Raw genomic sequence first — 27,088 nt, forward strand, 5'->3', positions numbered from 1 at the left:
CCGACGCCGGGGTTGACCAGCCGAGGCCTCGGGTCGGGCTGGCGCCCTTGGAAGATGGTCGGTCGAGGCTCCTGAGGCAACCGGCCGAGCCGCCTGCTCGGGCCGGATTCCCGGAGAAGTCCCTGGACCGCGTCGCCGTCCGAGGCTGGGTCAGATCTCGCTGAAGGTGTCGTCGATGCCGAGGGTGCTAGCCCCCTTCCAGCTGGAAGACCCGAGCCTGCAGGATCAGATCGCCTTGTAGCGTGTGCCTTCTGCGGCCGCTGAGGCCAGAAAACACACCCTCGCCGCGTTTTAAAGCTGCGTCTCCTTTCCTCTTATTTCGAGCATCTGGACTTTTTGTCGGTAACAGGGATGCTTGTGCGAGCGAGAGTTGCTTCTCGCGGAAGGTGATGAGTGAGGTATCCGTATCCCGGAGGCGTGGGAGTCCCTCGGCTCGGTCGGCCTTACCGCTTACGCGTACTTTCACCCGTCCATGAGGCCCTGTCCCCGACTCAGTCGAGAAGGCTCGAAGGATCCGCTTCAGCAGAAGAGCTTCCGAACGTAAAGACTTGTTCGGTCCGCGGGATCACTTTATCCGAACGCGAGTTACTTATCGCAGAAGGTGATGAGTGAGGTATCCGTATCCCGGAGGCATAGGAGTCCCTCGGCTCGGTCATCCTTGGCTGCTTACGTGTACTCCGTCATTTCCAGGATCCGCTTTTCGAAGTAGTCAAAAAGCACGAAAGAATTTCCGCTAAAAAGAGATCTTTTTTCGAGGAAAACTTCGACGCAGAGGGGGTCTCCCCCCTTTTAGCCCCCGAGGGAGGGTCGGGCTTTGCCGAGGCGAGGCCGACCCTTCCTTGATGACTAAACTTTTGCGTGGGCGCGAGGTATATGAACAACTTGAAAACATCTTAAGGGTAGAAGCGACGTAGCTGTTTGATGTTCCAAGCGTTGCCGTAGACCTCGCCTTGATTTTTGGCCAGCTTGTATGTTCCGGGCTTCAGAACTTTGGCGATGACGAATGGCCCCTCCCAGGGGGGCGTGAGCTTATGCCTCCCTCGGGCGTCTTGCCGCAGCCGAAGCACCAGGTCGCCCACCTGGAGGTCTCGGGACCGGACCCCTCGGGCGTGGTAGCGTCGCAGGGACTGCTGGTACCGCGCCGAGTGTAGTAAGGCCTTGTCCCGAGCCTCTTCCAGCTGGTCCAGTGAGTCTTCTCGGCTAGCTTGGTTGCTTTGATCGTTGTAGGCCCTCGTCCTCGGGGAGCCGTATTCTAGGTCAGTGGGCAAGATGGCCTCGGCCCCGTAGACTAGGAAGAACGGCGTGAAACCCGTGGCTCGGCTTGGCGTTGTCCTCAGGCTCCAGATCACCGAGGGGAGTTCCTTCATCCATTGCTTGCCGAACTTGTTGAGGTCGTTGTAAATCCGGGGCTTGAGCCCTTGTAGAATCATGCCGTTGGCACGCTCTACTTGCCCATTCGACATGGGATGAGCCACGGCGGCCCAGTCCACCCGGATGTGGTGATCCTCGCAAAAATCCAAGAATTTTTTGCCGGTGAACTGGGTACCGTTGTCAGTGATGATGGAGTTTGGGATCCCGAAGCGATGGATGATGTTGGTGAAGAACGCCACCGCCTGCTCGGACCTGATGCTGTTCAGGGGTCGGACCTCGATCCACTTGGAGAATTTGTCGATGGCGACCAGCAGGTGCGTGTAGCCCCCGGGCGCCTTCTGCAAGGGACCGACGAGGTCCAGACCCCATACAGCAAAGGGCCAGGTGATGGGTATCGTCTGCAGAGCCTGAGCGGGCAGGTGGGTCTGCTTCGCATAGAATTGGCACCCTTCGCAGGTGCGGACAATTCTAGTGGCGTCAGCCACCGCCGTTGGCCAGTAGAAGCCTTGCCGGAAAGCATTCCCGACAAGGGATCGAGGTGCTGCATGATGGCCGCAAGCCCCCGAGTGTATTTCTTGCAGGAGTTCCTGACCTTCGGCGATGGAGATGCATCGCTGGAGGATGCCCGAGGGGCTGCGGTGGTAGAGCTCCTCCTCATCGCCCAGCAAGACGAACGACTTGGCGCGTCGCGCTACCCGCCGAGCCTCGGCTTGGTCGAGGGGTAGCTCTCCTCGGCGGAGATATTGCAGGTATGGGGTCTGCCAATTTCGATCAGGCGTGGCCCCGCTCTGCTCCTCCTCGACGTCCAGTGCCTCGCCCTCGGGGGCCGAGGGTACCTCGGGCTGAACCGAGGACGCCTCGAGCTGTGCCGAGGGTGCCTCGGGCTGTGCCGAGGGTGCCTCGGGCTCGGGCGTGTTGTCGATCTTGACGGAGGGTTGATGCAGATCCCGGGAGAAGACGTCCGGGGGAACCGTTGTTCGCCCCGAGGCTATTTTAGCCAGCTCGTCTGCAGTCTCGTTGTAGCGCCGAGCGATGTGGTTGAGCTCGAGCCCGTAGAACTTGTCTTCCAGGCGCCGAACCTCATCGCAGTAGGCCTCCATCTTCGGGTCGCGGCAGTGGGAGTTCTTCATGACTTGGTCGATGACGAGCTACGAGTCACCGAGGGCGTCGAGGCGTCTGACCCCTAGCTCGATGGCGATCCGCAACCCGTTAACCAGAGCCTCGTAGTCAGCCACATTGTTGGACGCCGGGAAATGGAGGTGTAGCACGTAGCGTAGGTGCTTCCCGAGGGGCGAGATGAAGAGCAGGCCCGCGCCGGCTCCCGTCTTCATCAGCGACCCGTTGAAAAACATGGTCCAGAGCTCCGGTTGGATCGGAGCCGTCGGCAGCTGGGTGTCGACCCATTCACCTACGAAGTCCGCCAACACCTGGGACTTGATGGCCTTCAGAGGGGCGAATGAGATCGTTTCGCCCATGATTTCCACCGCCCACTTTGCGATCCTGCCCGAGGCCTCTCGGCACTGGATGATCTCCCCCAGGGGGAAGGATGACACCACAGTTACCGGATGAGACTCGAAGTAATGTCGCAACTTCCGCCTCGTCAGGATCACTGCATACAGCAGTTTCTGAACTTGTGGGTAGCGGATCTTGGTCTCGGACAGTACCTCGCTGACGAAGTAGACTGGCCTCTGAACGGGCAATGCATGCCCTTCTTCTTGCCTCTCGACCATAATCGCGGCGCTAACCACCTGAGTGGTCGCGGCGACGTAGACCAAGAGGGCTTCTCCATCAGCTGGGGGCACCAAGATGGGCACCTTTGTAAGGAGCGCCTTCAGGTTCCCGAGAGCTTCCTCGGCCTCAGGGGTCCAAGCGAAACACTCGGTCTTCCTTAAGAGGCGGTACAGAGGCAGACCTCTTTCGCCGAGGCGTGAAATGAAGCGGCTCAGGGCCGCGAGACATCCCATGACCCTCTGTACGCCTTTTAAGTCCTTGATGGGCCCCATGCTGGTGATAACTGCGATCTTCTCCGGGTTGGCTTCGATGCCTCACTCGGAGACGATGAACCCCAGGAGCATGCCCCGGGGCACCCCGAAGACACACTTCTCAGGATTGAGCTTGACTCCTTTCGCCTTGAGACATCGGAATGTCACTTCAAGGTCGGAGAGGAGGTCGGAAGCCTTCCTTGTCTTGACTACGATGTCGTCGACGTAGGCCTCGACTGTGCGACCGATGTGTTCGGCAAACACATGGTTCATGCACCGCTGGTACGTCGCGCCCGCATTCCTCAAACCGAACGGCATGGTGACATAGCAGTACATGCCGAAGGGCGTGATGAAAGAAGTCGCGAGCTGGTCGGACTCTTTCATCCGGATTTGGTGATACCCTGAGTAGGCATCGAGGAAGGACAGGGTTTCGCACCCAGCGGTGGAATCCACGATTTGATCGATGCGAGGTAGAGGGTAGGGAACCTTCGGACATGCTTTGTTGAGACCAGTGTAGTCTACACACATCCGCCATTTCCCCCCTTTCTTCCTCACAAGCACAGGGTTGGCAAGCCATTCGGGATGGAGTACCTCTTTGATGAACCCTGCCGCCATTAGCTTGTGGATCTCCTCGCCTATCACTCTGCGCTTCTCCTCGTCGAATCGGCGCAAAGGCTGCCTGACGGGTCAGGCTCCGGCCCGAATATCCAGCGAGTGCTCGGCGACATCCCTCGGTATGCCGGGCATGTCCGAGGGACTCCACGCAAAGACGTCGGCGTTTGCACGGAGAAAGTCGACGAGCACTGCTTCCTATTTGGGGTCGAGCCCGGAACCAATCCGGATCTGCTTGGAGGTGTCGCCACTGGGGTCGAGTGGGACGGCCTTAACCGTCTCCGCTGGCTCGAAGTTGCTGGCATGGCGCTTCACGTCTGGCACCTCTTTGGAGAGGTTCTCCAGGTCGGCGATGAGGGCCTCGGACTCGGCAAGGGCCTCGGCGTACTCCACGCACTCCACGTCGCATTCGAACGCGTGTTTGTGCGTGGGGCCGACGGTGATGACCCCGTTGGGGCCCGACATCTTGAGCTTCAGGTAGGTGTAGTTGGGGACGGCCATGAACTTCGCGTAGCATGGCCTCCCCAGTACCGCGTGGTAGGTTCCTCGGAACCCGACCACCTCGAACGTCAAGGTCTCCCTTCGGAAGTTGGAGGGCGTTCCGAAGCAGACGGGAAGGTCAAGTCGTCCGAGGGGCTGGACGCGCTTCCCAGGGATGATCCCGTGGAAGGGCGCAGCGCCTGCCCGGACGGAGGACAGATCGACGCGCAGGAGCCTGAGGGTCTCGGCGTAGATGATGTTGAGGCAGCTGCCCCCGTCCATCAGGACCTTGGTGAGCCTGACGTCGCCGATGACGGGGTCGACGACGAGCGGGTATTTCCCTGGGCTCGGCACGTGGTCGGGGTGGTCAGCTTGGTCGAAGGTGATGGGCTTGTCGGACCAGTCTAGGTAGACTGGCGCCGCCACCTTCACCGAGCAGACCTCCTGGCGCTCTTGCTTGCGATGCCGAGCCGAGGCATTCGCCACATGCCCACCGTAGATCATAAAGCAGTCGCGAACCTCGGGGTACTCTCCTGCTTGGTGATCTTCCTTCTTGTCGTCGTCGCGGGCCCTGCCACCCTCCGCGGGTGGCCCGGCCCTGACGTCGTTGGCGACGCAGTGTTGGAAACCTTGGGGCAGGTGACGTATTTCTCCGGCCGGGGGTTGGCCCGCCCATACCTGCCCGACGTCCCGGCGGACCGGCTCAAGCGCTCCTGCTCCCTCGTCGAGCCTGGCCTGCGCCCCGTGGACTTGCTCGAGCTGTGGGTCGTGACCCCCCGCCGGAACGGGGACCACAGCTAGCTCCCGCGGGATGTCAGCACGAGGCACCGGCCTAGGAAGATCACCGTCCTCCGGCATGCCAAGATGGTTGCCTTCGGAGGGATCCCCCAGCTCGACGTGGAAACATTCGCGGCTTGGGCCGCAGTCCTCGTCGTCAAGGCTGCGGCTATCGTCGGAACAGTCGGAGAGGCAGTAGTCACATGTGGTCATGAAGTCCCGCATGGCACTAGGGTTGCCAAATCCGGAGAAATCCCAACAGATGTTGGGAGCGTCATCTTCCTCGGACCCAGAGGGCCCGTAGGTCGAGACGTCTGTCAATCGGTCCCAAGGCGATCGCACACGAAACCCCAGTGGGGTTGCACTCGCCTCAACGAGAGTGCCCGCCAAAGCGAGGTCGCTAGGCGGGTTGAGGCCGAGTCGAAATGACGTAGGATGGGAATTAGTCTGTACCTTTTGGTCGACGAGGAGCGACGTAGTCACATCGGGGACTGGTTGCACCGTCGTCTCAGGTACAAGGGCGACGTCCTGCAAGCCCTCCGCGAGCGCGCTGGCGTCGTCTTCTTGCTCGGGATCAGTGCGTCGCGGGGGGACGGCGCTTGCCTTCGTCTCGAACGCGAGGTCGACGCCCGGCGTGCCTTCCGTTGGGGCGCTGGGAACGTCGATTCGCTCGACGGCCGACGAAGCGCGGCCTCCCGCTTGGCCTTGGTTGCCCCGCCTCCTCCTCCGTTGGCGGGGGAGAGGACGGGGCGAGCTCGCATGTTGTTCTTCCACCACGCGGGGAAGATGTCGTCGATTCCGCCGCCGGCGGGCGGGTTGTCGGCCGCCATTGTCGTTGTCGCGCGGCGGTGGAAGGAGTATCATGTCGTAGCTGCCGTCGAAGGACATGAACTCAAGACTCCCGAAACGGAGCACCGTCCCGGGCCGGAGAGGTCGCTGGAGACTGCCCATCTGGAGCTTGACGGGAAGCTGTTCGTCAGCACACAGCAGGCCCCTACCTGGCGCGCCAACTGTCGGCGTTTCGAGACCGGGGGGTCCCTGAGCCGACGAGTGAGTGTGCCGCGTGCCCCAGCCCAGATGGGTCGAGCGCGTGGGCGAGCGCGAAGGGGGGAGAGCGAGGTGGCCGGAGACGGGCGTGAGAGAGGTGGAAATCCCGCGGCCTTCGTGTTCGTCCCGCGCCCAGGTCGGGTGCGCTTGCAGTAGGGGGTTACAAGCGTCCACGCGGGTGAGGGAAGCGAGCGGCCCCAAGAGAGCGCCTGTCCCGTCCTCGTCCCGCGCGGCCAACCTTCTCTAAAAAGGCCCTGGTCCTTCCTTTTATAGTCGTAAGGAGAGGATCCAGGTGTACAATGGGGGTGTAGCAGAGTGCTACGTGTCTAGCGGAGGGAGAGCTAGCGCCCTAAGTACATGCCAATGTGGCAGCCGGAGAGATCTTGGCACCCTGCTGGTGTGATGTCGTGGCTGTCGGAGGAGCAACGGAGCTTGGCGGAGGGACAACTGTCGGAGCGGTCGAGTCTTTGCTGACGTCCCCCTGCTTCCGTAAGGGAGCTGAGAGCCGCCGTCGTCACAGGGCACGCGGGGCGCCATCATTGCCTATCTGGCGGAGCTAGCTAGATGGGACACCGGTCTTGTTCTCTGCGGCCCGAGTCGGCTCGGGGTAGAGTGATGATGGCGCTCCCTGTCGACGTGGCGGGCCTGTGCCCTAGGTCGGGCGACGTGGGGGCTCCTCCGAAGCTGGGGTCGAGTCTGTCTTCCATTGCCGAGGCCGAGCCCGAGCCCCTGGGTCGGGCGAGGCGGAGGTCGTTCGGCAGAGGCCAGGGCGGAGTCCGAGCCCTGGGGTCGGGCGAAGCGGAGTTCGTCGTCTTCCGGGTCTTAGCCCGAGTCCGAGCCCTGGGGTCGGGCGGAGCGGAGTTCGCCGTCTTCCGGGCCTTAGCCCGAGTCCGAGCCCTAGGGTCGGGCGGAGCGGAGTTCGCCGTCTTCCGGGCCTTAGCCCGAGTCCGAGCCCTGGGGTCGGGCGGAGCGGAGTTCGCCGTCTTTCGGGTCTTAGCCCGAGTCCGAGCCCTGGGGTCGGGCGGAGCGGAGTTCGCCGTCTTCCGGGTCTTAGCCCGAGTCCGAGCCCTGGGGTCGGGCGGAGCGGAGTTCGCCGTCTTCCGGGTCTTAGCCCGAGTCCGAGCCCTGGGGTCGGGCAGAGCGGAGTTCGCCGTCTTCCGGGTCTTAGCCCGAGTCCGAGCCCTGGGTCGGGCGGAGCGGAGTTCGCCGTCTTCCGGGTCTTAGCCCGAGTCCGAGCCCTGGGTCGGGTGGAGCGGAGTTTCCTATGGCGCCTTTGGCAGGGCCTGACTGCCTGTCAGTCTCACTCTGTCAAGTGGCACTGCAGTCGGAGTGGCGCAGGCGGCGCTGTCCTTCTGTCAGACCGGTCAGTGGTGCGGCGAAGTGACGGCGGTCACTTCGGCTCTGCCGGGGGGCGCGCGTCAGGATAAAGGTGTCAGGCCACCTTTGCGTTAAATGCTCCTGCGACTCGGTCGGTCGGTGTGGCGATTTAGTCAGGGTTGCTTCTTAGCGAAGGCAAGGCCTCGGGCGAGCCGGAGATGTGCCCGCCGTTAAAGGGGGGCCTCGGGCGAGACGGAAATCCCTCGGGGTCGGCTGCCCTTGTCCGAGGCTAGGCTCGGACGTGGCGTGATCAAGTCGCTCGTATGGACTGATCCCTGACTTAATCGCACCCATCAGGCCTCTGCAGCTTTATGCTGATGGGGGTTACCAGCTGAGAATTAGGCGTCTTGAGGGTACCCCTAATTATGATCCCCGACAAGTAGATTGTGAGGAAAGATCCCTTCCTTAACTCATTTCTGATGCACATCTTTCCTATCTGTAAGGCAGGATGGTTTTTACCTTAATGTATTCCAAGAGTCTTATTAAGGTGAGATGTTGTCCTACAGAACATCTTCTGAGGAATACACCTATATGAGTCAGACTGCTAGTCACAGTCTATGGGACTTGGGTAATCCCTAAGTATTCATGAAAGGCACTGAAGTATGACTTATATGCTTCTAAACAGCGGGAATATCCTTTTGCAGCCTAGTATCAGCAAAGGATTTGAGTGAATCTTATTTCGCACAAAACTGTCAATTCAAGGCATAGTCCATTGTTCAGTTGTGAATGAGTGAAACTCTTATTCTAGATGGATGTTCAACTTAACAGTCTCCATCGAAACACTGGTATATCAAAGGATTGTGATTCTGATACTTCATCATTACAAACCCTAGAGTTTGGTGGGGATTGTTGGATCTTTTATGGGCTTGGCCCATTTATTGAATAAACTCTATGGTGTGTAATGGTGGAGAATACCAATAGTACCACATTGGAAGTCCAAGGGTCTTTTGCCTTGACTTATATGGTGGGATTTATTCCACTTAACTTGAGAAGTCAAGAAATGGACAAGGGCGTGCCACACGCGCGCGCGCCGCCGCCGCCGCCGGCCGGGCCGGGCGTGGCGTGGCGTGGCGAGGCGAGGCAGGCAGGCAGGCAGGCGAGCGGGCGTGGTGTGGTTGTGTTAATTTTTAGCACTCACTAACCGCGTACGTCAGCCGAGTGACCCTGTCTCTTCGTCTGCCGAGTGACCCTGTCTCTTCGTCAGCCAGCCGAGTGACCCTTCTCCTTCAGCTGCCGACTCATGGCGTGACTCGGTAAGAGCTGGCCGACTCATGGCATAACTCGGCTAGAGCTGGCCGACTCTTGGCGTGACTCGGCGACCTTTCTCCTTCAGCTTCCCTCTGCGAGAGGTTAAATAGAGGAGCACCCCTGTCACTCGGTACACGCGAGAAACACTTTCAGAATCACAGTTCAGCCGCCGAGTGAGGGTATTTCCATCTCGTGGCTCTGCGCGCACAGAGAGGCGAGAGGGCAGGTGCCTCCGAAGCCGGTGCCGTTCGAGACCTTGCACGGGGGATCGGCAATTAGGTTTTTGGGGAGCGTCTACGCGACTGCCCAAAACATCTTCAACATGACAAAGGAAGCTGGCCAAGGATCTGGATCATCAGAGCGCATAGGAGGGTATGATCAGTTTATTTACTTACTGTTTTGTGTTCTGGAGATTATATATGTTTCATATTTTCATCTATGATGTTTCATATTTACGAATGATTTTATCTTATCTGTTCTGTCTTATTATAATATGATAGATCTGTCTGTTTTAATTTTACAGTCATGCTATTTATGTTTCTATCTGTTTACTTTCATTTGTTCAGTCAGTATACATGTTTATCGTATTTATATGATTTATATAATTCACATGCTCTATGTTCTCTTGATTCATACTGGTATGGATCAATTTGAGATCATAATTTCTATGGTTAATTATTTATTATATGTCATCATCATAATGTTGATTTATGGAATTAAAATAATACGGAAAATGCCTATAATTCTAACATCAATTCAATATTTAAATTCTTGTCTTTTCTATGGTTTTCATCGATTAAAGAAAAAGAGATTAAAAGCTTCACGTATGTTTTTGGTATTTGAGACAACTAGTACTCTAAGGGTTGTGAATAAGATAAGTTTAAGTCCACGTCTAAATGTTGAGCAAAGGTTGGTGACTATAAAAAAAGAATGGTGATGGCCACAAAAAAATGAATAAAGTGCTTACATAGAGCGATAAAAAGGAGAAAAGTGAAATACAAGGACTAAAAACAAAAGTACAAGCCAAGATATTTCGTTTTACTATTCAATACACATTAGAGTGAGTGACTGGATCCATTTAAAGAGGTACCTCAATAGAGCCCACACCTTTTAGGTGTTTTCGACAGGAATGGCACTCAATATCAAACAATTGAAACCATCTTTAGAAGTTCATAAATGCATAGAATGATTTAGTTTGTGTTTGCTCCAAATTTTTAGAAGTGTTTCAAGTGCCAAAAAGCATAATGCTATTTTTCTTGAAAGAACTATTGAAAACATAGTACATTTTTTTACTGCATTGTAGATCCTATTTTTGGCTTTTAATATAATGAGATACACAAGTATTTATCAGAGAAAGGGAGAAAGGGTCTTGCTAGAAATCTGTGTTTGATGTTGAGTTTCCAACTTTTTCAAGGACAAAGGAGCTCATCCTTATATTTTTCCTTCGGGGCCAGGTGCAGGTGCAAAAGGCCCAATTTATGCTGGTTCTTGGTACTCCGTGGCTCAGCGCACAGGCAACATGTGCCCTTCTTCCACCTCACGTTGCCACTCTTGAGGCCTCGAGGCCCAGAAACGCAGAGGCCCAAATGCATTTCAGCTTCAGCAACAAGTTCGCGGCTTTGTTCAATCGTTCTGCTCCTACCAATTCCACTCCCAGTCCCAGCCATCCCCGCCCAAACCACGGCGGCAACGGCTCTACTCCTTCCGGCGGCAACGGCTAGGCAGCGCTGCACCCACAGGTTGCTGCAGCCGCAGCAGCTGTTGAATAATTAGACAAATTCCAAATTAAATTCCGAATATAAATCATGACCAAATCAGAAGAACTGAAATAAAAGTCAAATCAGATAATGCGTACTGATTATACTTACTGATTGTTGGCGCGCGCCAGGATCAGCTGGGTCGACGATGTCAGAAGATCACGAGCAGTCGCGTGAAGACGCTTCCCAAAAACCTTATTCGCCCTCTCCCGGTGCAGGATCTAGAAGACGAAGGGTTCCGGAGACCTGCTCTCTTGATCGCAGATGCACCTCTGCGGTCGGGACGAAGGGAACTAAAAGGCGGCTCAGCTATGAAGAGAGGCGAAAGCGAACTGGGATCTGGGATGATTTGGAGGCTGGATGCCGGGCTCCTTTTATAGGGCCGAGTCCGCGACCCCCCGTGCTTATCCGCCCACGAAAATCTCGCAATCAGTTGAGATTTTATAGCGATCGGTTAGGATAAGCGTAACAGCCAAGAAACCAAAAAATCAAACGGCAAAAGGTAGCCGCGCCCCCGCAAGGCGAGGGGCCGGATTTCGGCGGACCATTCACGCGCATGTCGTGCGCCCGCGCCCTTCGCCCCGCCCCGCCCCGCCCCGGCCAGGCGAGGCGATCGCGCGCGCGCGTGTGGCTCTCCACACTCTCTCCTCTCATCCATGACTTGGTGAGTGAGTGTGGCTTCCATATTTAAGTTAGCTCTACTCCACAAGAACTAGCAATATGGTGCTATTGGTTCCACCTATCCCTTAGCCATCCACTTATATGGGCTTTTGAGATTTTCCTGGGATTTATTAGAAATTCTTAATTGGGCCAAGCCCATAAATCCTAACAATCCCCCACCAGATCTCAAATGCCCATCTGCAGTTTTCGCCACTGTTCACTACTGTTTAATATACTAGTTTTTCAGCAGAGACTGTTAAGTTGAACTTCCGCCTAGAACTCCAAGCTACACCAACCCACAACTTAGACAATGGACTATGCCTTGAATTGCAAGTTTTGTGTGGATGGGTTTCACTTGAAGTCATGACCAGTACTTGGCTACCAGTAGTCCCCTTCTCGGGTGGAGCATATACGTCGTACTCCAAGGTCTCTTCATAAGTTTACTAGAGATCACCCAAATCTCATAGACTGCGACGTTAGACAGTCTAACTCATATAGGTGTATTCTTTCAAAGAATGTTCTGCAGGACAACATCTTCGCTAATACAAGCCAACAGAACACATTAAGGCACAAAGCCAACCTGCCTTACAGCATTTGAGAGTATTGCATCTTTACTTAGAGAGGGTCAAAGGTTACTCTCCTCAGTTCACCAATGGCTTGTTCTTCCCAGGACCTAATTCACGGGATCTTCGATCACATAGATTGGGTTTCCACCATGGCAACTTTATTCGGGTCTCATACCCATCTCTCTCGATGCGATTTCTATCACATTACGTGGTAGTCCCTTGGTAAAAGGATCTGCCAGATTTTTATCTGTTGAAATATAAGTCACACTTATAACTCCGGTGTTTCTCAACTTTCTGACAGACTTCAATCGTCTTTTGACATGTCTTGATGACTTTCCATTATCCTTAGAACTCGTCACTTTAGCAATCACTGTCTGATTGTCACAGTTCATAAGGATAGCTGGTATTGGTTTCTCAACCACCGGCAAGTCCATCAGGAGTTCACGCAACCATTCTGCCTCAACGGTTGCTGTGTCAAGTGCAGCTAGCTCGGCTTCCATGGTTGACCTCGTCAAAATGGTCTGCTTGCATGACCTCCATGATACCGCACCTCCACCAATAGTAAAGACATAACCACTGGTGGCATAAAGCTCGTCTGCATCAGATATCCAGTTCGAATCACTATATCCTTCAAGTACTGCATGCTAACCAGAATAGTGAATTCCATAACTCATTGTACCTTGCAGGTAGCGCATAACCCGCTCAAGTGCATGCCAATGATCAGTCCCGGGGTTTGACATGAACCTACTCAATTTGCTCACAGCAAACGAGATATCGGGCCTTGTTGCACCAGCAAGATACATGAGTGAACCGATAATCTGAGAGTATCTCAATTGGTCTAAACCAATTCTCTTGTTCTTTCGCAGTGTCACACTGGGATCATAAGGTGTTGGAGAAGGTTTGCACTCAGAGAAGCCAAATCGCTTCAAAACCTTTTCAACATAGTGAGATTGCGAGAGAGTAATCCCACCATCTGCCTTAATCAGCTTGATGTTTAGAATCACATCAGCTTCTCCCAGATCTTTCATATCAAAACTCTTTGATAGAAAAGACTTGACTTCATTGATCACATCAATGTTTGTGCCAAATATCAATATATCATCAACATATAAGCACAATATAACTCCTTCGCCCCCACCACAGCGATAATATACACATCTGTCTGCCTCATTAATGGCAAAGCCTGCAGACGTTAGAGTCGTGTCAAACTTCTCATGCCACTGCTTTGGTGCTTGCTTCAGACCATACAAAGATTTCAATAACTTGCACACCTTGCTTTCTTGACCCTTTACTACAAATCCATCAGGCTGTTCCATATAGATTTCCTCGTCCAGCTCTCCATTAAGAAAAGCTGTCTTTACATCCATCTGATGAACAAGGAGACTATACGAGGCAGCCAAAGAAAGTAGTACTCGAATAGTGGTCATTCTAGCAACAGGTGAGTAAGTATCAAAGAAGTCTTCTCCTTCTTTCTGAGTATAGCCTTTAGCCACAAGCCTAGCCTTGTACTTTTCAATTGTACCATCAGGCTTGAGCTTCTTTTTAAACACCCACTTACAACCCACAGGTTTGCATCCATAGGGTCGATCAGTGACTTCCCACGTACCATTTGAAAGAATAGAGTCCATCTCATTATGAACTGCTTCTTTCCAATCATCTGCATCTGGAGATGCAAATGCTTCTGCAATGGTAGTAGGAGTATCGTCCACAAGGTACACAATGAAATCATCACCAAAGGATTTTTCAACCCTTTGTCTCTTGCTCCTTTTAGGAGCATCATTGTCATCCTCCTCTAGGACAATTTCATGTGGCTGTTCAAAACTCTCAATAGGTGTATTATGTTCAGGAATTATCTCAGAAGAGTATCTAGAATTGCTATGAATGTCTTTCATTGGAAATATATGCTCAAAGAAAGTAGCATCACGTGATTCCATAATAGTATCAACATACACATCATGAACTTCAGATTTAACTACTAAAAATCTATATGCTATGCTACACGAAGCATATCCAAGAAAGACACAATCCACTGTCCTTGGGCCAAGCTTGCGCTTTTTATTAATTGGTACATTGACTTTCGCCATGCACCCCAAGTGCGCAAGTATGAAAGTGATGGTTTTCTCCCAACCCACTTCTCATAAGGGGTTTTCTCTTCTTTGCCCATAGGAATTCTATTCAGAACATGACATGAAGTCAGGACTGCCTCCCCCCACCATGCCTTAGATAAACCACAAGTGTCTAACATGGCATTCACCAGGTCAGTCAACGTACGGTTTTTCCTTTCAGCAATCCCGTTTGACTCGGGTGAATAGGGAGGAGTCCTCTCATGAATAATGCCATGTTCTGCACAGAAATCATCAAAGACTTTGAGAAAGAACTCGCCACCACGATCTGATCTAAGACGTTTGATCTTTCTCTCTAGTTGGTTTTCTACCTCAGCCTTATAGATTTTAAAGTAGTCTAAAGTCCCATCTTTAGTTTTTAGCAAGTATACATAGCAAAATCTAGACGCATCATCAATCAATGTCATGAAGTATCTCTTACCACCTTTTGTCAACACACCATTCATCTCACAAAGATCAGAATGTATGAGTTCTAGCGGTGCCAGGTGTCTCTCCTTAGCAGCCTTATGAGGCTTTCGAGGTTGCTTCGACTGCACACAACTATGGCACTTAGAACCTTTGACTATGGTGATATTCGGAATTAAACTCATGGTTGCAAGCCGAGACATAGAGCCAAAATTAATATGACACAAACGAGAATGTCAAATACTCGCAAGATCATCAACATTAGCACAAATATGGTTCACAGACTTATTATTGAAATCTAACAAAGAAAAGCGGAACAAGCCTCCGCAATCATAGCCTTTACCAATAAATTGTCCAGACTTGGACACAACTAATTTATTGGACTCCAAAACAACCTTGAACCCGTCTCTACATAGAAGGGTTCCGCTAACGAGATTCTTGTGTATAGAAGGGACATGATGCACGTTCTTCAGCTGCACGATCTTTCCCGAAGTAAACTTCAGATCCACCGTGCCAGTGCCATGAACAGAAGCATGTGACCCATTCCCCATTAGCACGGAAGAATCCCGGGCGCCCTGATAAGAAGAGAACAAGTTAATGTCAGAACACACATGAACATTAGCACCAGTATCAAGCCACCAGCTAGGTGATTGGAATACTGAGAAGATGAAAGGTAAATTATCATACCCTTTGTCTTCCTCATTGCTAGCGACCACTGTGTTGACATTGCCCTTTTTGCCACGGCGATCCGCTCGATCGGGACAATCCTTGGCAAAATGACCCGCCTCGCCACATGCGAAACATGTCAATTCAGCCTTGTTCTTCTTCTTCTTGAAGTTGGTAGTTTTGTTGGGCTTGTTAGATTTTGGCTTTCCTTTGCCCTTGTTGTGGTTCTTTTGAACCATGTTGGCGCTGGAGTGGCCCTCGCCTCCTTTAGATCCCGTGTCCTTAGCCCGAGCTTTCTCCTCAACATCCAGAGACGCTATCAGATTTTCAACTGATATCTCCTGTCTCTTATGTTTCAGAGCTGTGGCGAAGTTCCTCCATGTAGAAGGCAACTTTGCAATAATGCACCCAGCCACAAATCGGTCAGGAAGGACTATCTTAAGGTGGTCGAGCTCCTTGGCTATACACTGTATTTCATGAGCTTGCTCTACAATAGAGCGATTATCAACCATCTTATAATCATGAAAGCTCTCCATGATATACAGGTCACTGCCAGCATCTGATGCACCATACTTAGTATTAAGTGCATCCCACAACTCTTTCCCGTCTGTGTACTGCATATTCGCATCAACCAGACGGTCAACAAGGGCGCTAAGAACGGCTCCCGTGAACATAGTATTGGCATGGTCGTACTCTTTCTCATGTTCAGGAGTCAGTGGACCCTCAGGTCTGCCTTTACTAACATGGAAGACATTTATAGCAGTAAGCCAGAGCGTGGCCTTGACTTGCCATCTCTTAAAGTGCATACCATTAAACTTTTCTGGCTTCAGCGTGTCGGCAAAAGCAGCCATAGAAAAACTAGGAAATTGTCTACAATAAGGTTTTTGGATTGTTGAATAATTAGACAAATTCCAAATTAAATTCCGAATATAAATCATGACCAAATCAGAAGAACTGAAATAAAAGCCAAATCAGATGATGCGTACTGATTATACTTACTGATTGTTGGCGCGCGCTAGGATCAGCTGGGTCGACGATGTCAGAAGATCACGAGCAGTCGCGTGAAGACGCTTCCCAAAAACCTTATTCGCCCTCTCCTGGTGCAGGATCCAAAAGACGAAGGGTTCCGGAGACCTGCTCTCCTGATCGCAGATGCACCTCTGCGGTCGGGACGAAGGGAACTAAAAGGCGGCTCAGCTATGAAGAGAGGCGAAAGCGAACTGGGATCTGGGATGATTTGGAGGCTGGATGCTGGGCTCCTTTTATAGGGCCGAGTCCGCGACCCCCCGTGCTTATCCGCCCACGAAAATCTCGCAATCAGTTGAGATTTTATAGCGATCGGTTAGGATAAGCGTAACAGCCAAGAAACCAAAAAATCAAACGGCAAAAGGTAGTCGCGCCCCCGCAAGGCGAGGGGCCGGATTTCGGCGGACCATTCACGCGCATGTCGTGCGCCCGCGCCCTTCGCCCCGCCCCGCCCCGCCCCGCCCCGGCCAGGCGAGGCGAGCGAGCGCGCGCGCGCGTGTGGCTCTCCACACTCTCTCCTCTCATCCATGACTTGGTGAGTGAGTGTGGCTTCCATATTTAAGTTAGCTCTACTCCACAAGAACTAGAAATATGGTGCTATTGGTTCCACCTATCCCTTAGCCATCCACTTATATGGGCTTTTGAGATTTTCCTGGGATTTATTAGAAATTCTTAATTGGGCCAAGCCCATAAATCCTAACAATCCCCCACCAGATCTCAAATGCCCATCTGCAGTTTTCGCCACTGTTCACTACTGTTTAATATACTAGTTTTTCAGCAGAGACTGTTAAGTTGAACTTCCGCCTAGAACTCCAAGCTACACCAACCCACAACTTAGACAATGGACTATGCCTTGAATTGCAAGTTTTGTGTGGATGGGTTTCACTTGAAGTCATGACCAGTACTTGGCTACCAGTAGTCCCCTTCTCGGGTGGAGCATATACGTCGTACTCCAAGGTCTCTTCATAAGTTTACTAGAGATCACCCAAATCTCATAGACTGCGACGTTAGACAGTCTAACTCATATAGGTGTGTTCTTTCAAAGAATGTTCTGCAGGACAACATCTTCGCTAATACAAGCCAACAGAACACATTAAGGCACAAAGCCAACCTGCCTTACAGCATTTGAGAGTATTGCATCTTTACTTAGAGAGGGTCAAAGGTTACTCTCCTCAGTTCACCAATGGCTTGTTCTTCCCAGGACCTAATTCACGGGATCTTCGATCACATAGACTGGGTTTCCACCATGACAACTTTATTCGGGTCTCATACCCATCTCTCTCGATGCGATTTCTATCACATTACGTGGTAGTCCCTTGGTAAAAGGATCTGCCAGATTTTTATCTGTTGAAATATAAGTCACTCAACTTTCTGACAGACTTCAATCGTCTTTTGACATGTCTTGATGACTTTCCATTATCCTTAGATAGTCGCGCCCCCGCAAGGCGAGGGGCCGGATTTCGACGGACCATTCACGTGCATGTCGTGCGCCCGCGCCCTTCGCCCCGCCCAGGTCAGGCGAGCGAGCGCGCGCGTGTGGCTCTCCACACTCTCTCCTCTCATTCATGACTTGGTGAGTGAGTGAGGCTTCCATATTTAAGTTAGCTCTACTACACAAGAACTAGCAATATGGTGCTATTGGTTCCACTTATCCCTTAGCCATCCACTTATATGGACTTTTGAGATTTTTCTGGGATTTATTAGAAATTCTTAATTGGGCCAAGCCCATAAATCCTAACAGCAGCTCCAACTCCAGTGCGGCACCCTCGCCTGTTGCTCTCGGTCCCTCCGGCGGACGCGGCGGCCGGTCTGCGTCGTGCAAGAGACGAAGGAGAGGGAGGCCAAGACGGCTGAGGAGATTACAGAAAAATACGGGCTCGAGTTCGGCCTCTGGAAAGTAAGCGAGGGACACCGAACGAGGCAGCAACCCCTTTCAGCCTCCGAAGCACATGTGAGCTGAACGAATTTGTACCGCACTCGCAGAATATTTAGTGGCTGCAGGTGTTCAACTCCAAGGAAGAGGAGGAGGGAGCCGAGGGGAAGAAGTCACGGACAGCGAAGGAGCTCCTGGCCAAGTACGGCAGCGCGTACCTAGCCATCTCCATCTCGCTCTCCCTCGTCTCCTTCGCCCTCTGCTACCTCCTCATCAGCGCCGGCGCCGACGTGCAGGAGCTGCTCGCCAAGGTGAGCTGCTGCTAGCTCAAGCCAGCCAGCCGGGTCTGTGCCCTCTTCTCCTCCGGTGTAGGCCGCGAATGGTCAATAATGAATCATGAATTAGATTGTGTCTATGTTCTGCATTATCCTCACTAACCACCATGTCCTCAAGCTAGGTAGGAACACCTCCAATAATCAACACCAATTCTCACATGCCCACATGTTTTAAGGCGTAGATATATTTCATTCTTTACAAGGATGTGAACGAAGATCTAACTGTTTAAATTTGCCTAATAAATTTTGCTGTGTATTTCAATGTTTTATTATTGGTGTTTACTGGTTGCAGGTTTCAATTTTTAGCATGAACACTTTCTTGACTTCCTTCGTCAACTATTATGCTTCAATCGAGGCCAAGTGTTTCGATCTTACGTCTGCTTGACCACTATAGTACCTGCATCCTTATGGCTGCTATAGTACCTAGTTATAGTAGCTTTGAATTTGAAGTTATAGGATTATTTTTAATTATACTTAAAGTTTAATACTTTGAGTTAAAGTTATTGGATTTACATATATATGTTTTGAAGTTATACGATTCTCTGTGGGATGAAATATTTGTGTTGAACAAACTTATACAATATTTTGGTTGTGATGTGTAATATTCCCTGACGATATGAATTCATATGATGTGTTCCTTTAGATGACGATTGTATCTGTCACAAATGCTTTGCCACATCACTTGCCACGTCATCACATTTTATGATAAAAATATTCGTCACAAATGCATTGCCACGCCAGCAGCCATCATACACCAATTTAAGACAAAATTCTTTGTCACAACAAATTTCCCACGTGGCTTGCCACATAATCAAATCTATGACAAATGTTTTTGTCATAAAGCTTTTCTCATGTCATCACCATTAGCCATATGGCAATGTATGGCGGTACAAATTGTGATGTTTTTGGAGGCACTTATGACGAAATAGAGCGTCATAGAATTAGTGACGAATCTAGTGTACGTCATAAAATTTATGATGATTTTTGGATAATCGTCATTGTAGTCTATTTAACACGCGCCATCTGTGACGATGACCTTTTCGTCACAATAGCGTCAGCAAAACACAACTTGTGACAAGTAAACACTAGTTAGTGATGTATTCATAATGTCACAGAAGGCATAAAAAGTTGTAGTAATAAGGGAATAAACCCTATATTCAAGTCTCATGTGAGCCCGTTGTCAGCGTATCAAAGTTGACAGGGAGAAGAAGACCTACCCTAATGACGAGTTAATCAAATCCCAAAGGTAATATGTTTTAAGTTTCACACATCTAGTGTTTAGAGTTCAAGGGCAATATCCTTAGCTAGGGTTGAAAACGGACGGGTAAAATCCCGTCCTGACCCATACCGTTTTTACATTTGACCCGGCCGTTTTCGTATTTACGGAAAAATATGGAAACAGGATGGAAACGGGAGAGGGTTTATTCCATCCGTTTTTGCGGGATCCCGTTTTGATCCGGATTGAACCCGTATTTATTCTGTATTTGATAAATATGGGACAAGCCTAATAAGCATTAATATATAAACTAAAGCCTTGTCGGCGTTTCGAGACCAGGGGGTCCCTAAGCCGACGAGTGAGTGTGCCGCGTGCCCCAGCCCAGATGGGTCGAGCGCGTGGGCGAGCGCGAAGGGGGGAGAGCGAGGTGGCCGGAGACGGGCGTGAGAGAGGTGGAAATCCCGCGGCCTTCGTGTTCGTCCCGCGCCCAGGTTGGGTGCGCTTGCAGTAGGGGGTTACAAGCGTCCACGCGGGTGAGGGAAGCGAGCGGCCCCAAGAGAGCGCCTGTCCCGTCCTCGTCCCCGCGCGGCCAACCTTCTCTAAGAAGGCCCTGGTCCTTCCTTTTATAGGCGTAAGGAGAGGATCCAGGTGTACAATGGGGGTGTAGCAGAGTGCTACGTGTCTAGCGGAGGGAGAGCTAGCGCCCTAAGTACATGCCAATGTGGCAGCCGGAGAGATCTTGGCACCCTGCTGGTGTGATGTCGTGGCTGTCGGAGGAGCAACGGAGCCTGGCGGAGGGACAACTGTCGGAGCGGTTGAGTCCTTGCTGACGTCCCCCTGCTTCCGTAAGGGAGCTGAGAGCCGCCGTCGTCACAGGGCTAGCGGGGCGCCATCATTGCCTATCTGGCGGAGCGAGCCAGATGGGACACCGGTCTTGTTCTCTGCGGCCCGAGTCGGCTCGGGGCAGGGTGATGATGGCGCTTCTTGTTGATGTGGCAGGCCTGTGCCCTAGGTCGGGCGACGTGGAGGCTCCTCCGAAGCTGAGGTCGAGTCTGTCTTCCATGGCCGAGGCCGAGCCCGAGCCCCTGGGTCGGGCGAGGCGGAGATTGTTCGGCAGAGGCCTGGGCGGAGTCCGAGCCCTGGGGTCGGGCGAAGCGGAGTTCGTCGTCTTCTGGGGCTTAGCCCGTGTCCGAGCCCTGGGTCGGGCGGAGCGGAGTTCGCCGTCTTCCGGGGCTTAGCCCGAGTCCGAGCCCTGGGTCGGGCGGAGCGGAGTTCGCCGTCTTCCGGGGCTTAGCCCGAGTCCGAGCCCTGGGTCGGGCGGAGCGGAGTTCGCCGTCTTCCGGGGCTTAGCCCGAGTCCGAGCCCTGGGTTGGGCGGAGCGGAGTTTGCCGTCTTCCGGGGCTTAGCCCGAGTCCGAGCCCTGGGTCGGGCGGAGCGGAGTTCGCCGTCTTCCGGGGCTTAGCCCGAGTCCGAGCCCTAGGTCGGGCGGAGCGGAGTTCGCCGTCTTCCGGGGCTTAGCCCGAGTCCGAGCCCTGGGTCGGGCGGAGCGGAGTTTCCTATGGCGCCTTTGGCAGGGCCTGACTGCCTGTCAGTCTCACTCTGTCAAGTGGCACTGCAGTTCGGAGTGGCGCAGGCGGCACTGTCCTTCTGTCAGACCGGTCAGTGGAGCGGCGAAGTGACGGCGGTCACTTCGGCTCTGCCGGGGGGCGCGCGTCAGGATAAAGGTGTCAGGCCACCTTTGCGTTAAATGCTCCTGCGACTCGGTCGGTCGGTGCGGCGATTTAGTCAGGGTTGCTTCTGAGAGAAGGCAAGGCCTCGGGCGAGCCAGAGATGTGTCCGCCGTTAAAGGGGGGCCTCGGGCGAGACGGAAATCCCTCGGGGTCGGCTGCCCTTGCCCGAGGCTAAGCTCGGGCGAGCGTGATCGAGTCGCTCGTATGGACTGATCCCTGACTTAATCGCACCCATCAGGCCTCTGCAGCTTTATGCTGATGGGAGTTACCAGCTGAGAATTAGGCGTCTTGAGGGTACCCCTAATTATGGTCCCCGACAGTAGCCCCAGAGCCTCGAAGGGAGTGTTATCACTCGCTTGGAGGCTTTCGTCGCACTTTTTTGCAAGGGGACCAGCCTTTCTCGGTTGCATTTTGTTCCGGTGGGTGCGCGCAAGCGCACCCGCCGGGTGTAGCCCCCGAGGCCTCGGAGGAGTGGTTTCACTCCTTCGAGGTCTTAGTGCCTCGCGTAATGCTTCGGCTGGTCTGGTTGTTCCCTCATGTGAACTGGCCGTAGCCCGGGTGCACGGTCGGGGCCCAAGTTCTCGGGCTGGTATGTTGACGCTGTCAACGGTTCGGCCGGAGCCAGGTTTGCGAGAGCAGCCCCCGAGCCTCCGCACAGGGCGAGAGGGCGATCAGGGACAGACTCGGCTTTTTTACATACGCCCCTACGTCGCCTTTCCGCAAGGAGGGGGGGGAGTGCGCCATGTTACCCTCGATGGGCACCGAACATGGTGTCTCCGGTGAGCTGCAAGCAGGTAATCCGAGTGGACGTCCGTGCCCCGTTCGTTGGGGGTCGGCTAGGGGCCCAGAGGCACGCCCAAAAGTACCTGCGGGTGATCTGCCGGACCCGGTCCCCTGGCGACGGGGTCCGAGGGCTCGATGCCTCCCTCCGATGGGATTCCGTTACAAGATCGCTCCCGCTGGTCTCGGAAATGTCCTAGGGTACCTCGGGAGCGCAGCCCGAGCCTCGGTTATGTATCGAACGTACCCTCTGGTCATCCCTCGCTCGGCGTCTGAGGCGACTGTGAACCCTTCGGGGGCCAGCCTTCGAACCCCTGATCAGTAATGGGCGCGGAGCTCGAGTAGCCTGAGGCGGCCGTGGAGCCCTTCGGGGGGCCGGCCTTCGAACCTCTGACCAGTAGTGGGTGTAGGGCCCACGCGATCTGAGGCGACTGTTGAACCCCTCGAAGGGTCAGCCTTCGAACCTCTGATCAGTAGGGGGGCTCGGAGCCCGGTTCCTTCACAGGGAAGGATCCTTCTCGGGGTATCCCCCTTTCCCGGTCCCTGTTGCAAGAGATAGAGAAAGAGGAAAAAAGGAAAAGGATACGAAATCGAACGACGTGGCGTACCTTTTTTGGCGCGGTTATTACGGCGAAGGCGAAGCGTCGCCTGCTTCTCCTGCCAGAAACGCCGCCTGTCCCGCCGCGGAGTTAATGCGACGGGGCGAGTGGTTGGCGGGGCGGCCGTTGCGCGTGCGCGAGCCGTTCGAGGGACGGATCACGGGCGCGCCGTCTTCACGCCGTGAGAGGAGGCTCTCTTGCTGCCACTGGATGGGACGTGAGCCTGGCTGACGACGTGACTGCTGCTCCCGCCCGCCTGCCACCGTCATTACTGCCGGCGCACTTTCGGTCGCATTGACCGTCGCGCCAGGCTGGCGCCGCTGGGTCGTGCGCTGGGTCGCCTCGAGTTGCGGCATTGGTTCCGCAACCGAAGAGGCGCGACGGTGGCGCAAGTGGCGGTGCAGTTGCATGCATGCAGCATCCGGCGCGCCGGTTGCGTGATGCATGGGCCTGGGCCTCCATGCTAGCGCGTTGGGAGTCGGAGAAGCGTGTCCACTTGGCGCGGTTGCATGTCGCCTGCATGGCTGCCCGCTCCTTCCGCCCGTTGGTCTGGGCAAAAGTGGGGGGTCGCTTGTAACCGCTGGGCGGTTGTGTGCACCATGCGTGGCGCTTTGGCTTCTTCTGCTCTGAGCCGGTTTGCATGACATGTGGGACCCAGCCCCCGCGCCGCAGGGGAGGGCCTTGGAGCGTGTTGGAGAAGACTCAGCCCGTGGCGTTTGGGGGCGCACGTAGGGAGAGTTGCCTTTAAAAGGAGGGCGACCCCTTTCGGAAGGCGACCATGTCTTCTTCCTCCCTTATGCGTCGTGTCTTTCCACCTTCCAAGCCCCCGGATGGGGGGTACCCGCCGTCTTTCCGCCTCATCGTTGGAGGAACGCAACTCCGTGGGAGTTGGTACCTTTCGGCCATCGTTCGGCTTCAAGGATTTTCATCATGCAGCCCGGCTGCACCCCTCCACCGGCGGTCACCCAAGATGGTGACCTCCAGCTTGATGGTGGGGGAAAGCGAGCCGGGCTGCGGCCTCTGCCCCTCCCTCAGCCTCAAGGATTTTCATCACCAAGGCTGGGGAGGGGAGTGTACCGAGTTGGGGTCGGCCCCTGCGTGGGCGGTGGCCCGCTCCTTCACTCAGTGATGGGGGGAGGAGCGGTTGTTGTCCGTGGCGCTGGCAGCTGCAGCGTGCCCGGCTTTTAGACGCGAGTGGCTTCAGAGCCGCTCGCGGCGCTGGCGTCTGCCACGACAGCTGGAAGAGGTTCTTCCGCCAGCGTGATAGTCAGGGCCAGCCACGGACTGACCTCCAACTCCACGGCCTTCTGCCCGTCCTTGCCTTACGAGTTTTGGCATGGGCCGGGGCCTCCTGGCAGCAGCATCCGCCCTGAGGTCAGTGCTGCCGCTGTTCGGCCCCCCGGAGCAGAAGTCGTCGTCGCCGCCGCTGCTGGAGCAGGTAGCGGCGCGCCGTTCGTCGGCCTTCCGTTGCTCCGCAGGCCTTCCCCCATGGAGTGGGGTTGTTCGCACCTGCGGAGGGGGAACCGGAGTTCCGTTGGTAATGGCACCTTGAATGCCAGTGTCTTTGTTCATCGTGGCTGTCGAGGCCTGAACATGTATGTAATTTCAGCACGAAGCCGTGTCTTTTCCTCATTTTCGAGCACTAAGTCTCGCCTGTTGATTATCTGAACCGCTTCACCAAGCATGAGTCGCCCCGTGTCAAGGTGACGAGTGAGGTATCCGTATCCCGGAGGCGTAGGAGTCCCTCGGCTCGATCGGCCTTGTTGTCTGAGGCTCCTCTAGCTTAGTTAAAGAGACCCCTTGGCCGCTCTTCAATGAGCCGAGGCCAGGGGTAGCGATATCAGCACGAACAGGGGCGGAGTTGGCTCGAAAATGGGAACCTGGTTGGCCGGAGCCTAGCTGGGTTGTCCGTCAGCGGGACCGACGCCGGAGTTGACCAGCCGAGGCCTCGGGCCAAGCTGGCGCCCTTGGAAGATGGTTGGCCGAGGCCCCTGAGGCAACCGGCCGAGCCGCCTGCTTGGGCCGGATTACCGGAGAAGTCCCTGGACCGCGTCACCGTCCGAGGCTGGGTCGGACCTCGCTGAAGGTGTCGTCGATGCCGAGGGTGCTAGTCCCCTTCCAGCGTGAAGACCCGAGCCTGCAGGAATACCTCTTTGATGAATCCTGCTGCCATTAGCTTGTGGATCTCTTCGCCTATCACTCTGCGCTTCTCCTCGTCGAATCGGCGCAGAGGCTGCCTGACGGGTCAGGCTCTGGCCCGAATATCCAGCGAGTGCCCGACGACATCCCTCGGTATGCCGGGCATGTCCGAGGGACTCCACGCAAAGACGTCGGCGTTTGCGCGGAGAAAGTCGACGAGCACTGCTTCCTATTTGGGGTCGAGCCCGGAACCGATCCGGATCTGCTTGGAGGTGTCGCCACTGGGGTCGAGAGGGACGGCCTTAACCGTCTCCGCTGGCTCGAAGTTGCCGGCTTGACGCTTCGCGTCTGGCACCTCTTTGGAGAGGTTCTCCAGGTCGGCGATGAGGGCCTCGGACTCGGCGAGGGCCTCAGCGTACTCCACGCACTCCACGTCGCATTCGAACGCGTGTTTGTACGTGGGGCCGACGGTGATGACCCCGTTGGGGCCCGGCATCTTGAGCTTCAGGTAGGTGTAGTTGGGGACGGCCATGAACTTCGCGTAGCATGGCCTCCCCAGTACCGCGTGGTAGGTTCCTCGGAACCCGACCACCTCGAACGTCAAGGTCTCCCTTCGGAAGTTGGAGGGCGTTCCGAAGCAGACGGGAAGGTTGAGTCGTCCGAGGGGCTGGACGCGCTTCCCAGGGATGATCCCGTGGAAGGGCGCAGCGCCTGCTCGGACGGAGGACAGATCGACGCGCAGGAGCCTGAGGGTCTCGGCGTAGATGATGTTGAGGCAGCTGCCCCCGTCCATCAAGACCTTGGTGAGCCTGACGTCGCCGATGATGGGGTCGACGACGAGCGGGTATTTTCCCCGGGCTCGGCACGTGGTCGGGGTGGTCAGCTTGGTCGAAGGTGATGGGCTCGTCGGACCAGTCTAGGTAGACTGGCGCCGCCACCTTCACCGAGCAGACCTCCCGGCGCTCTTGCTTGCGATGCCGAGCCGAGGCATTCGCCACATGCCCATCGTAGATCATGAAGCAGTCGCGGACCTCGGGAAACTCTCCTGCTTGGTGATCTTCCTTTTTGTCGTCGTCGTGGGCCCTGCCACCCTCGGCGGGTGGCCCGGCCCTGTGGAAGTGGCGCCGAAGCATGACGCACTCCTCGAGGGTGTGCTTGACGGGCCCCTGATGGTAGGGGCACGGCTCCTTGAGCATCTTGTCGAAGAGGTTAGCACCTCCGGGGGGCTTCCGAGGGTTCTTGTACTCGGCGGCGGCGACAAGGTCCGCGTCGGCGGCATCACGTTTCGATTGCGACTTCTTTTTGCCTTTCTTCTTGGCGCCGCGCGGAGTAGATGCCTCGGGAGCCTCTTCCGACGGGCGGCCCTGGGGCTGCTTGTCCTTTCGGAAGATAGCCTCGACCGCCTCCTGGCCAGAGGCGAACTTGGTGGCGATGTCCATCAGCTCGCTCGCCCTGGTGGGGGTCTTGCGACCCAACTTACTCACCAGGTCACGGCAGGTGGTGCCGGCAAGGAACGCGCCGATGACATCCGAGTCGGTGATGTTGGGCAGCTCGGTGCGCTGCTTCGAGAATCACCGGATGTAGTCCCGGAGTGACTCTCCCGGCTGTTGCCGGCAGCTTCGGAGGTCCCAGGAATTCCCGGGGCGCACGTACGTGCCCTGGAAATTGCCGGCGAAGGCTTGGACCAAGTCATCCTAGTTGGAGATCTGCCCCGGAGGTAGGTGCTCCAACCAGGCGCGAGCAGTGTCGAAGAGGAACAGGGGGAGGTTGCGGATGATGAGGTTGTCGTCGTCCGTTCCACCCAGTTGGCAGGCCAGGCGGTAGTCTGCGAGCCACAGTTCCGGTCTTGTTTCCCCCGAGTACTTCGTGATAGTAGTCGGGGGTCGGAACCGGGTCGGGAACGGCGCCCGTCGGATGGCCCGACTGAAGGCCTGTGGACCGGGTGGTTCGAGCGAGGGACTCCGATCCTCCCCGCTGTCATAGCGTCCCCCACGCCTGGGGTGGTAGCCTCGGCGCACCCTCTCGTCGAGGCGGGCCCGATGGTCACGACGATGGTGCTCGTTCCCGAGGTGGCCCGGGGCTGCAGGCGCGGTGTTGCGCGTGCGCCCGGTGTAGACCGAGGCTTCCCGCATGAATCGGGAAGTCGCGGCATGAGGTTCCGAGGGGTATCCCTGCCTTCGGGAGGCAGAGCTCTCGGCCCGTCGAACCGCAGCGCCTTCCAGGAGATTCTTGAGCTCTCCCTGGATTCGCCGACCCTCGGTGGTTGATGGCTCCGGCATCGCGCGGAGGAGCATCGCTGCGGCTGCCAGGTTCTGACCG

General features: G+C 55.0%; 1 protein-coding gene across 1 annotated transcript; it reads left to right on the top strand.

The window, feature by feature from the left end:
* The first annotated feature begins 9,790 nt into the window (after positions 1-9,790).
* On the top strand, positions 9,791-18,846 carry LOC103642743 (uncharacterized). Its single transcript, XM_023301188.1, has 5 exons — positions 9,791-9,803; positions 10,552-10,645; positions 17,838-17,994; positions 18,099-18,281; positions 18,598-18,846. The coding sequence occupies exons 1-5, from the start codon at positions 9,791-9,793 to the stop codon at positions 18,688-18,690; spliced, it is 540 nt and encodes a 179-aa protein (XP_023156956.1). The 3' UTR covers positions 18,691-18,846.
* The last annotated feature ends 8,242 nt before the right edge of the window (positions 18,847-27,088 follow it).

This window comes from Zea mays, chromosome 10, assembly GCF_902167145.1.
Source record: "Zea mays cultivar B73 chromosome 10, Zm-B73-REFERENCE-NAM-5.0, whole genome shotgun sequence".
Taxonomy (NCBI): Eukaryota; Viridiplantae; Streptophyta; class Magnoliopsida; order Poales; family Poaceae; genus Zea; species Zea mays.

Bases quoted from the DNA above. Each gene is read 5' to 3' on its own strand.
- LOC103642743 (XM_023301188.1), top strand. The intron at 10,646-17,837 runs GCAGCAGCTGTT...TAAATCCTAACA, and splicing joins ACCCACAGGTTGCTGCAGCC to GCAGCTCCAACTCCAGTGCG. The intron at 18,282-18,597 runs GTGAGCTGCTGC...TACTGGTTGCAG, and splicing joins TGCAGGAGCTGCTCGCCAAG to GTTTCAATTTTTAGCATGAA.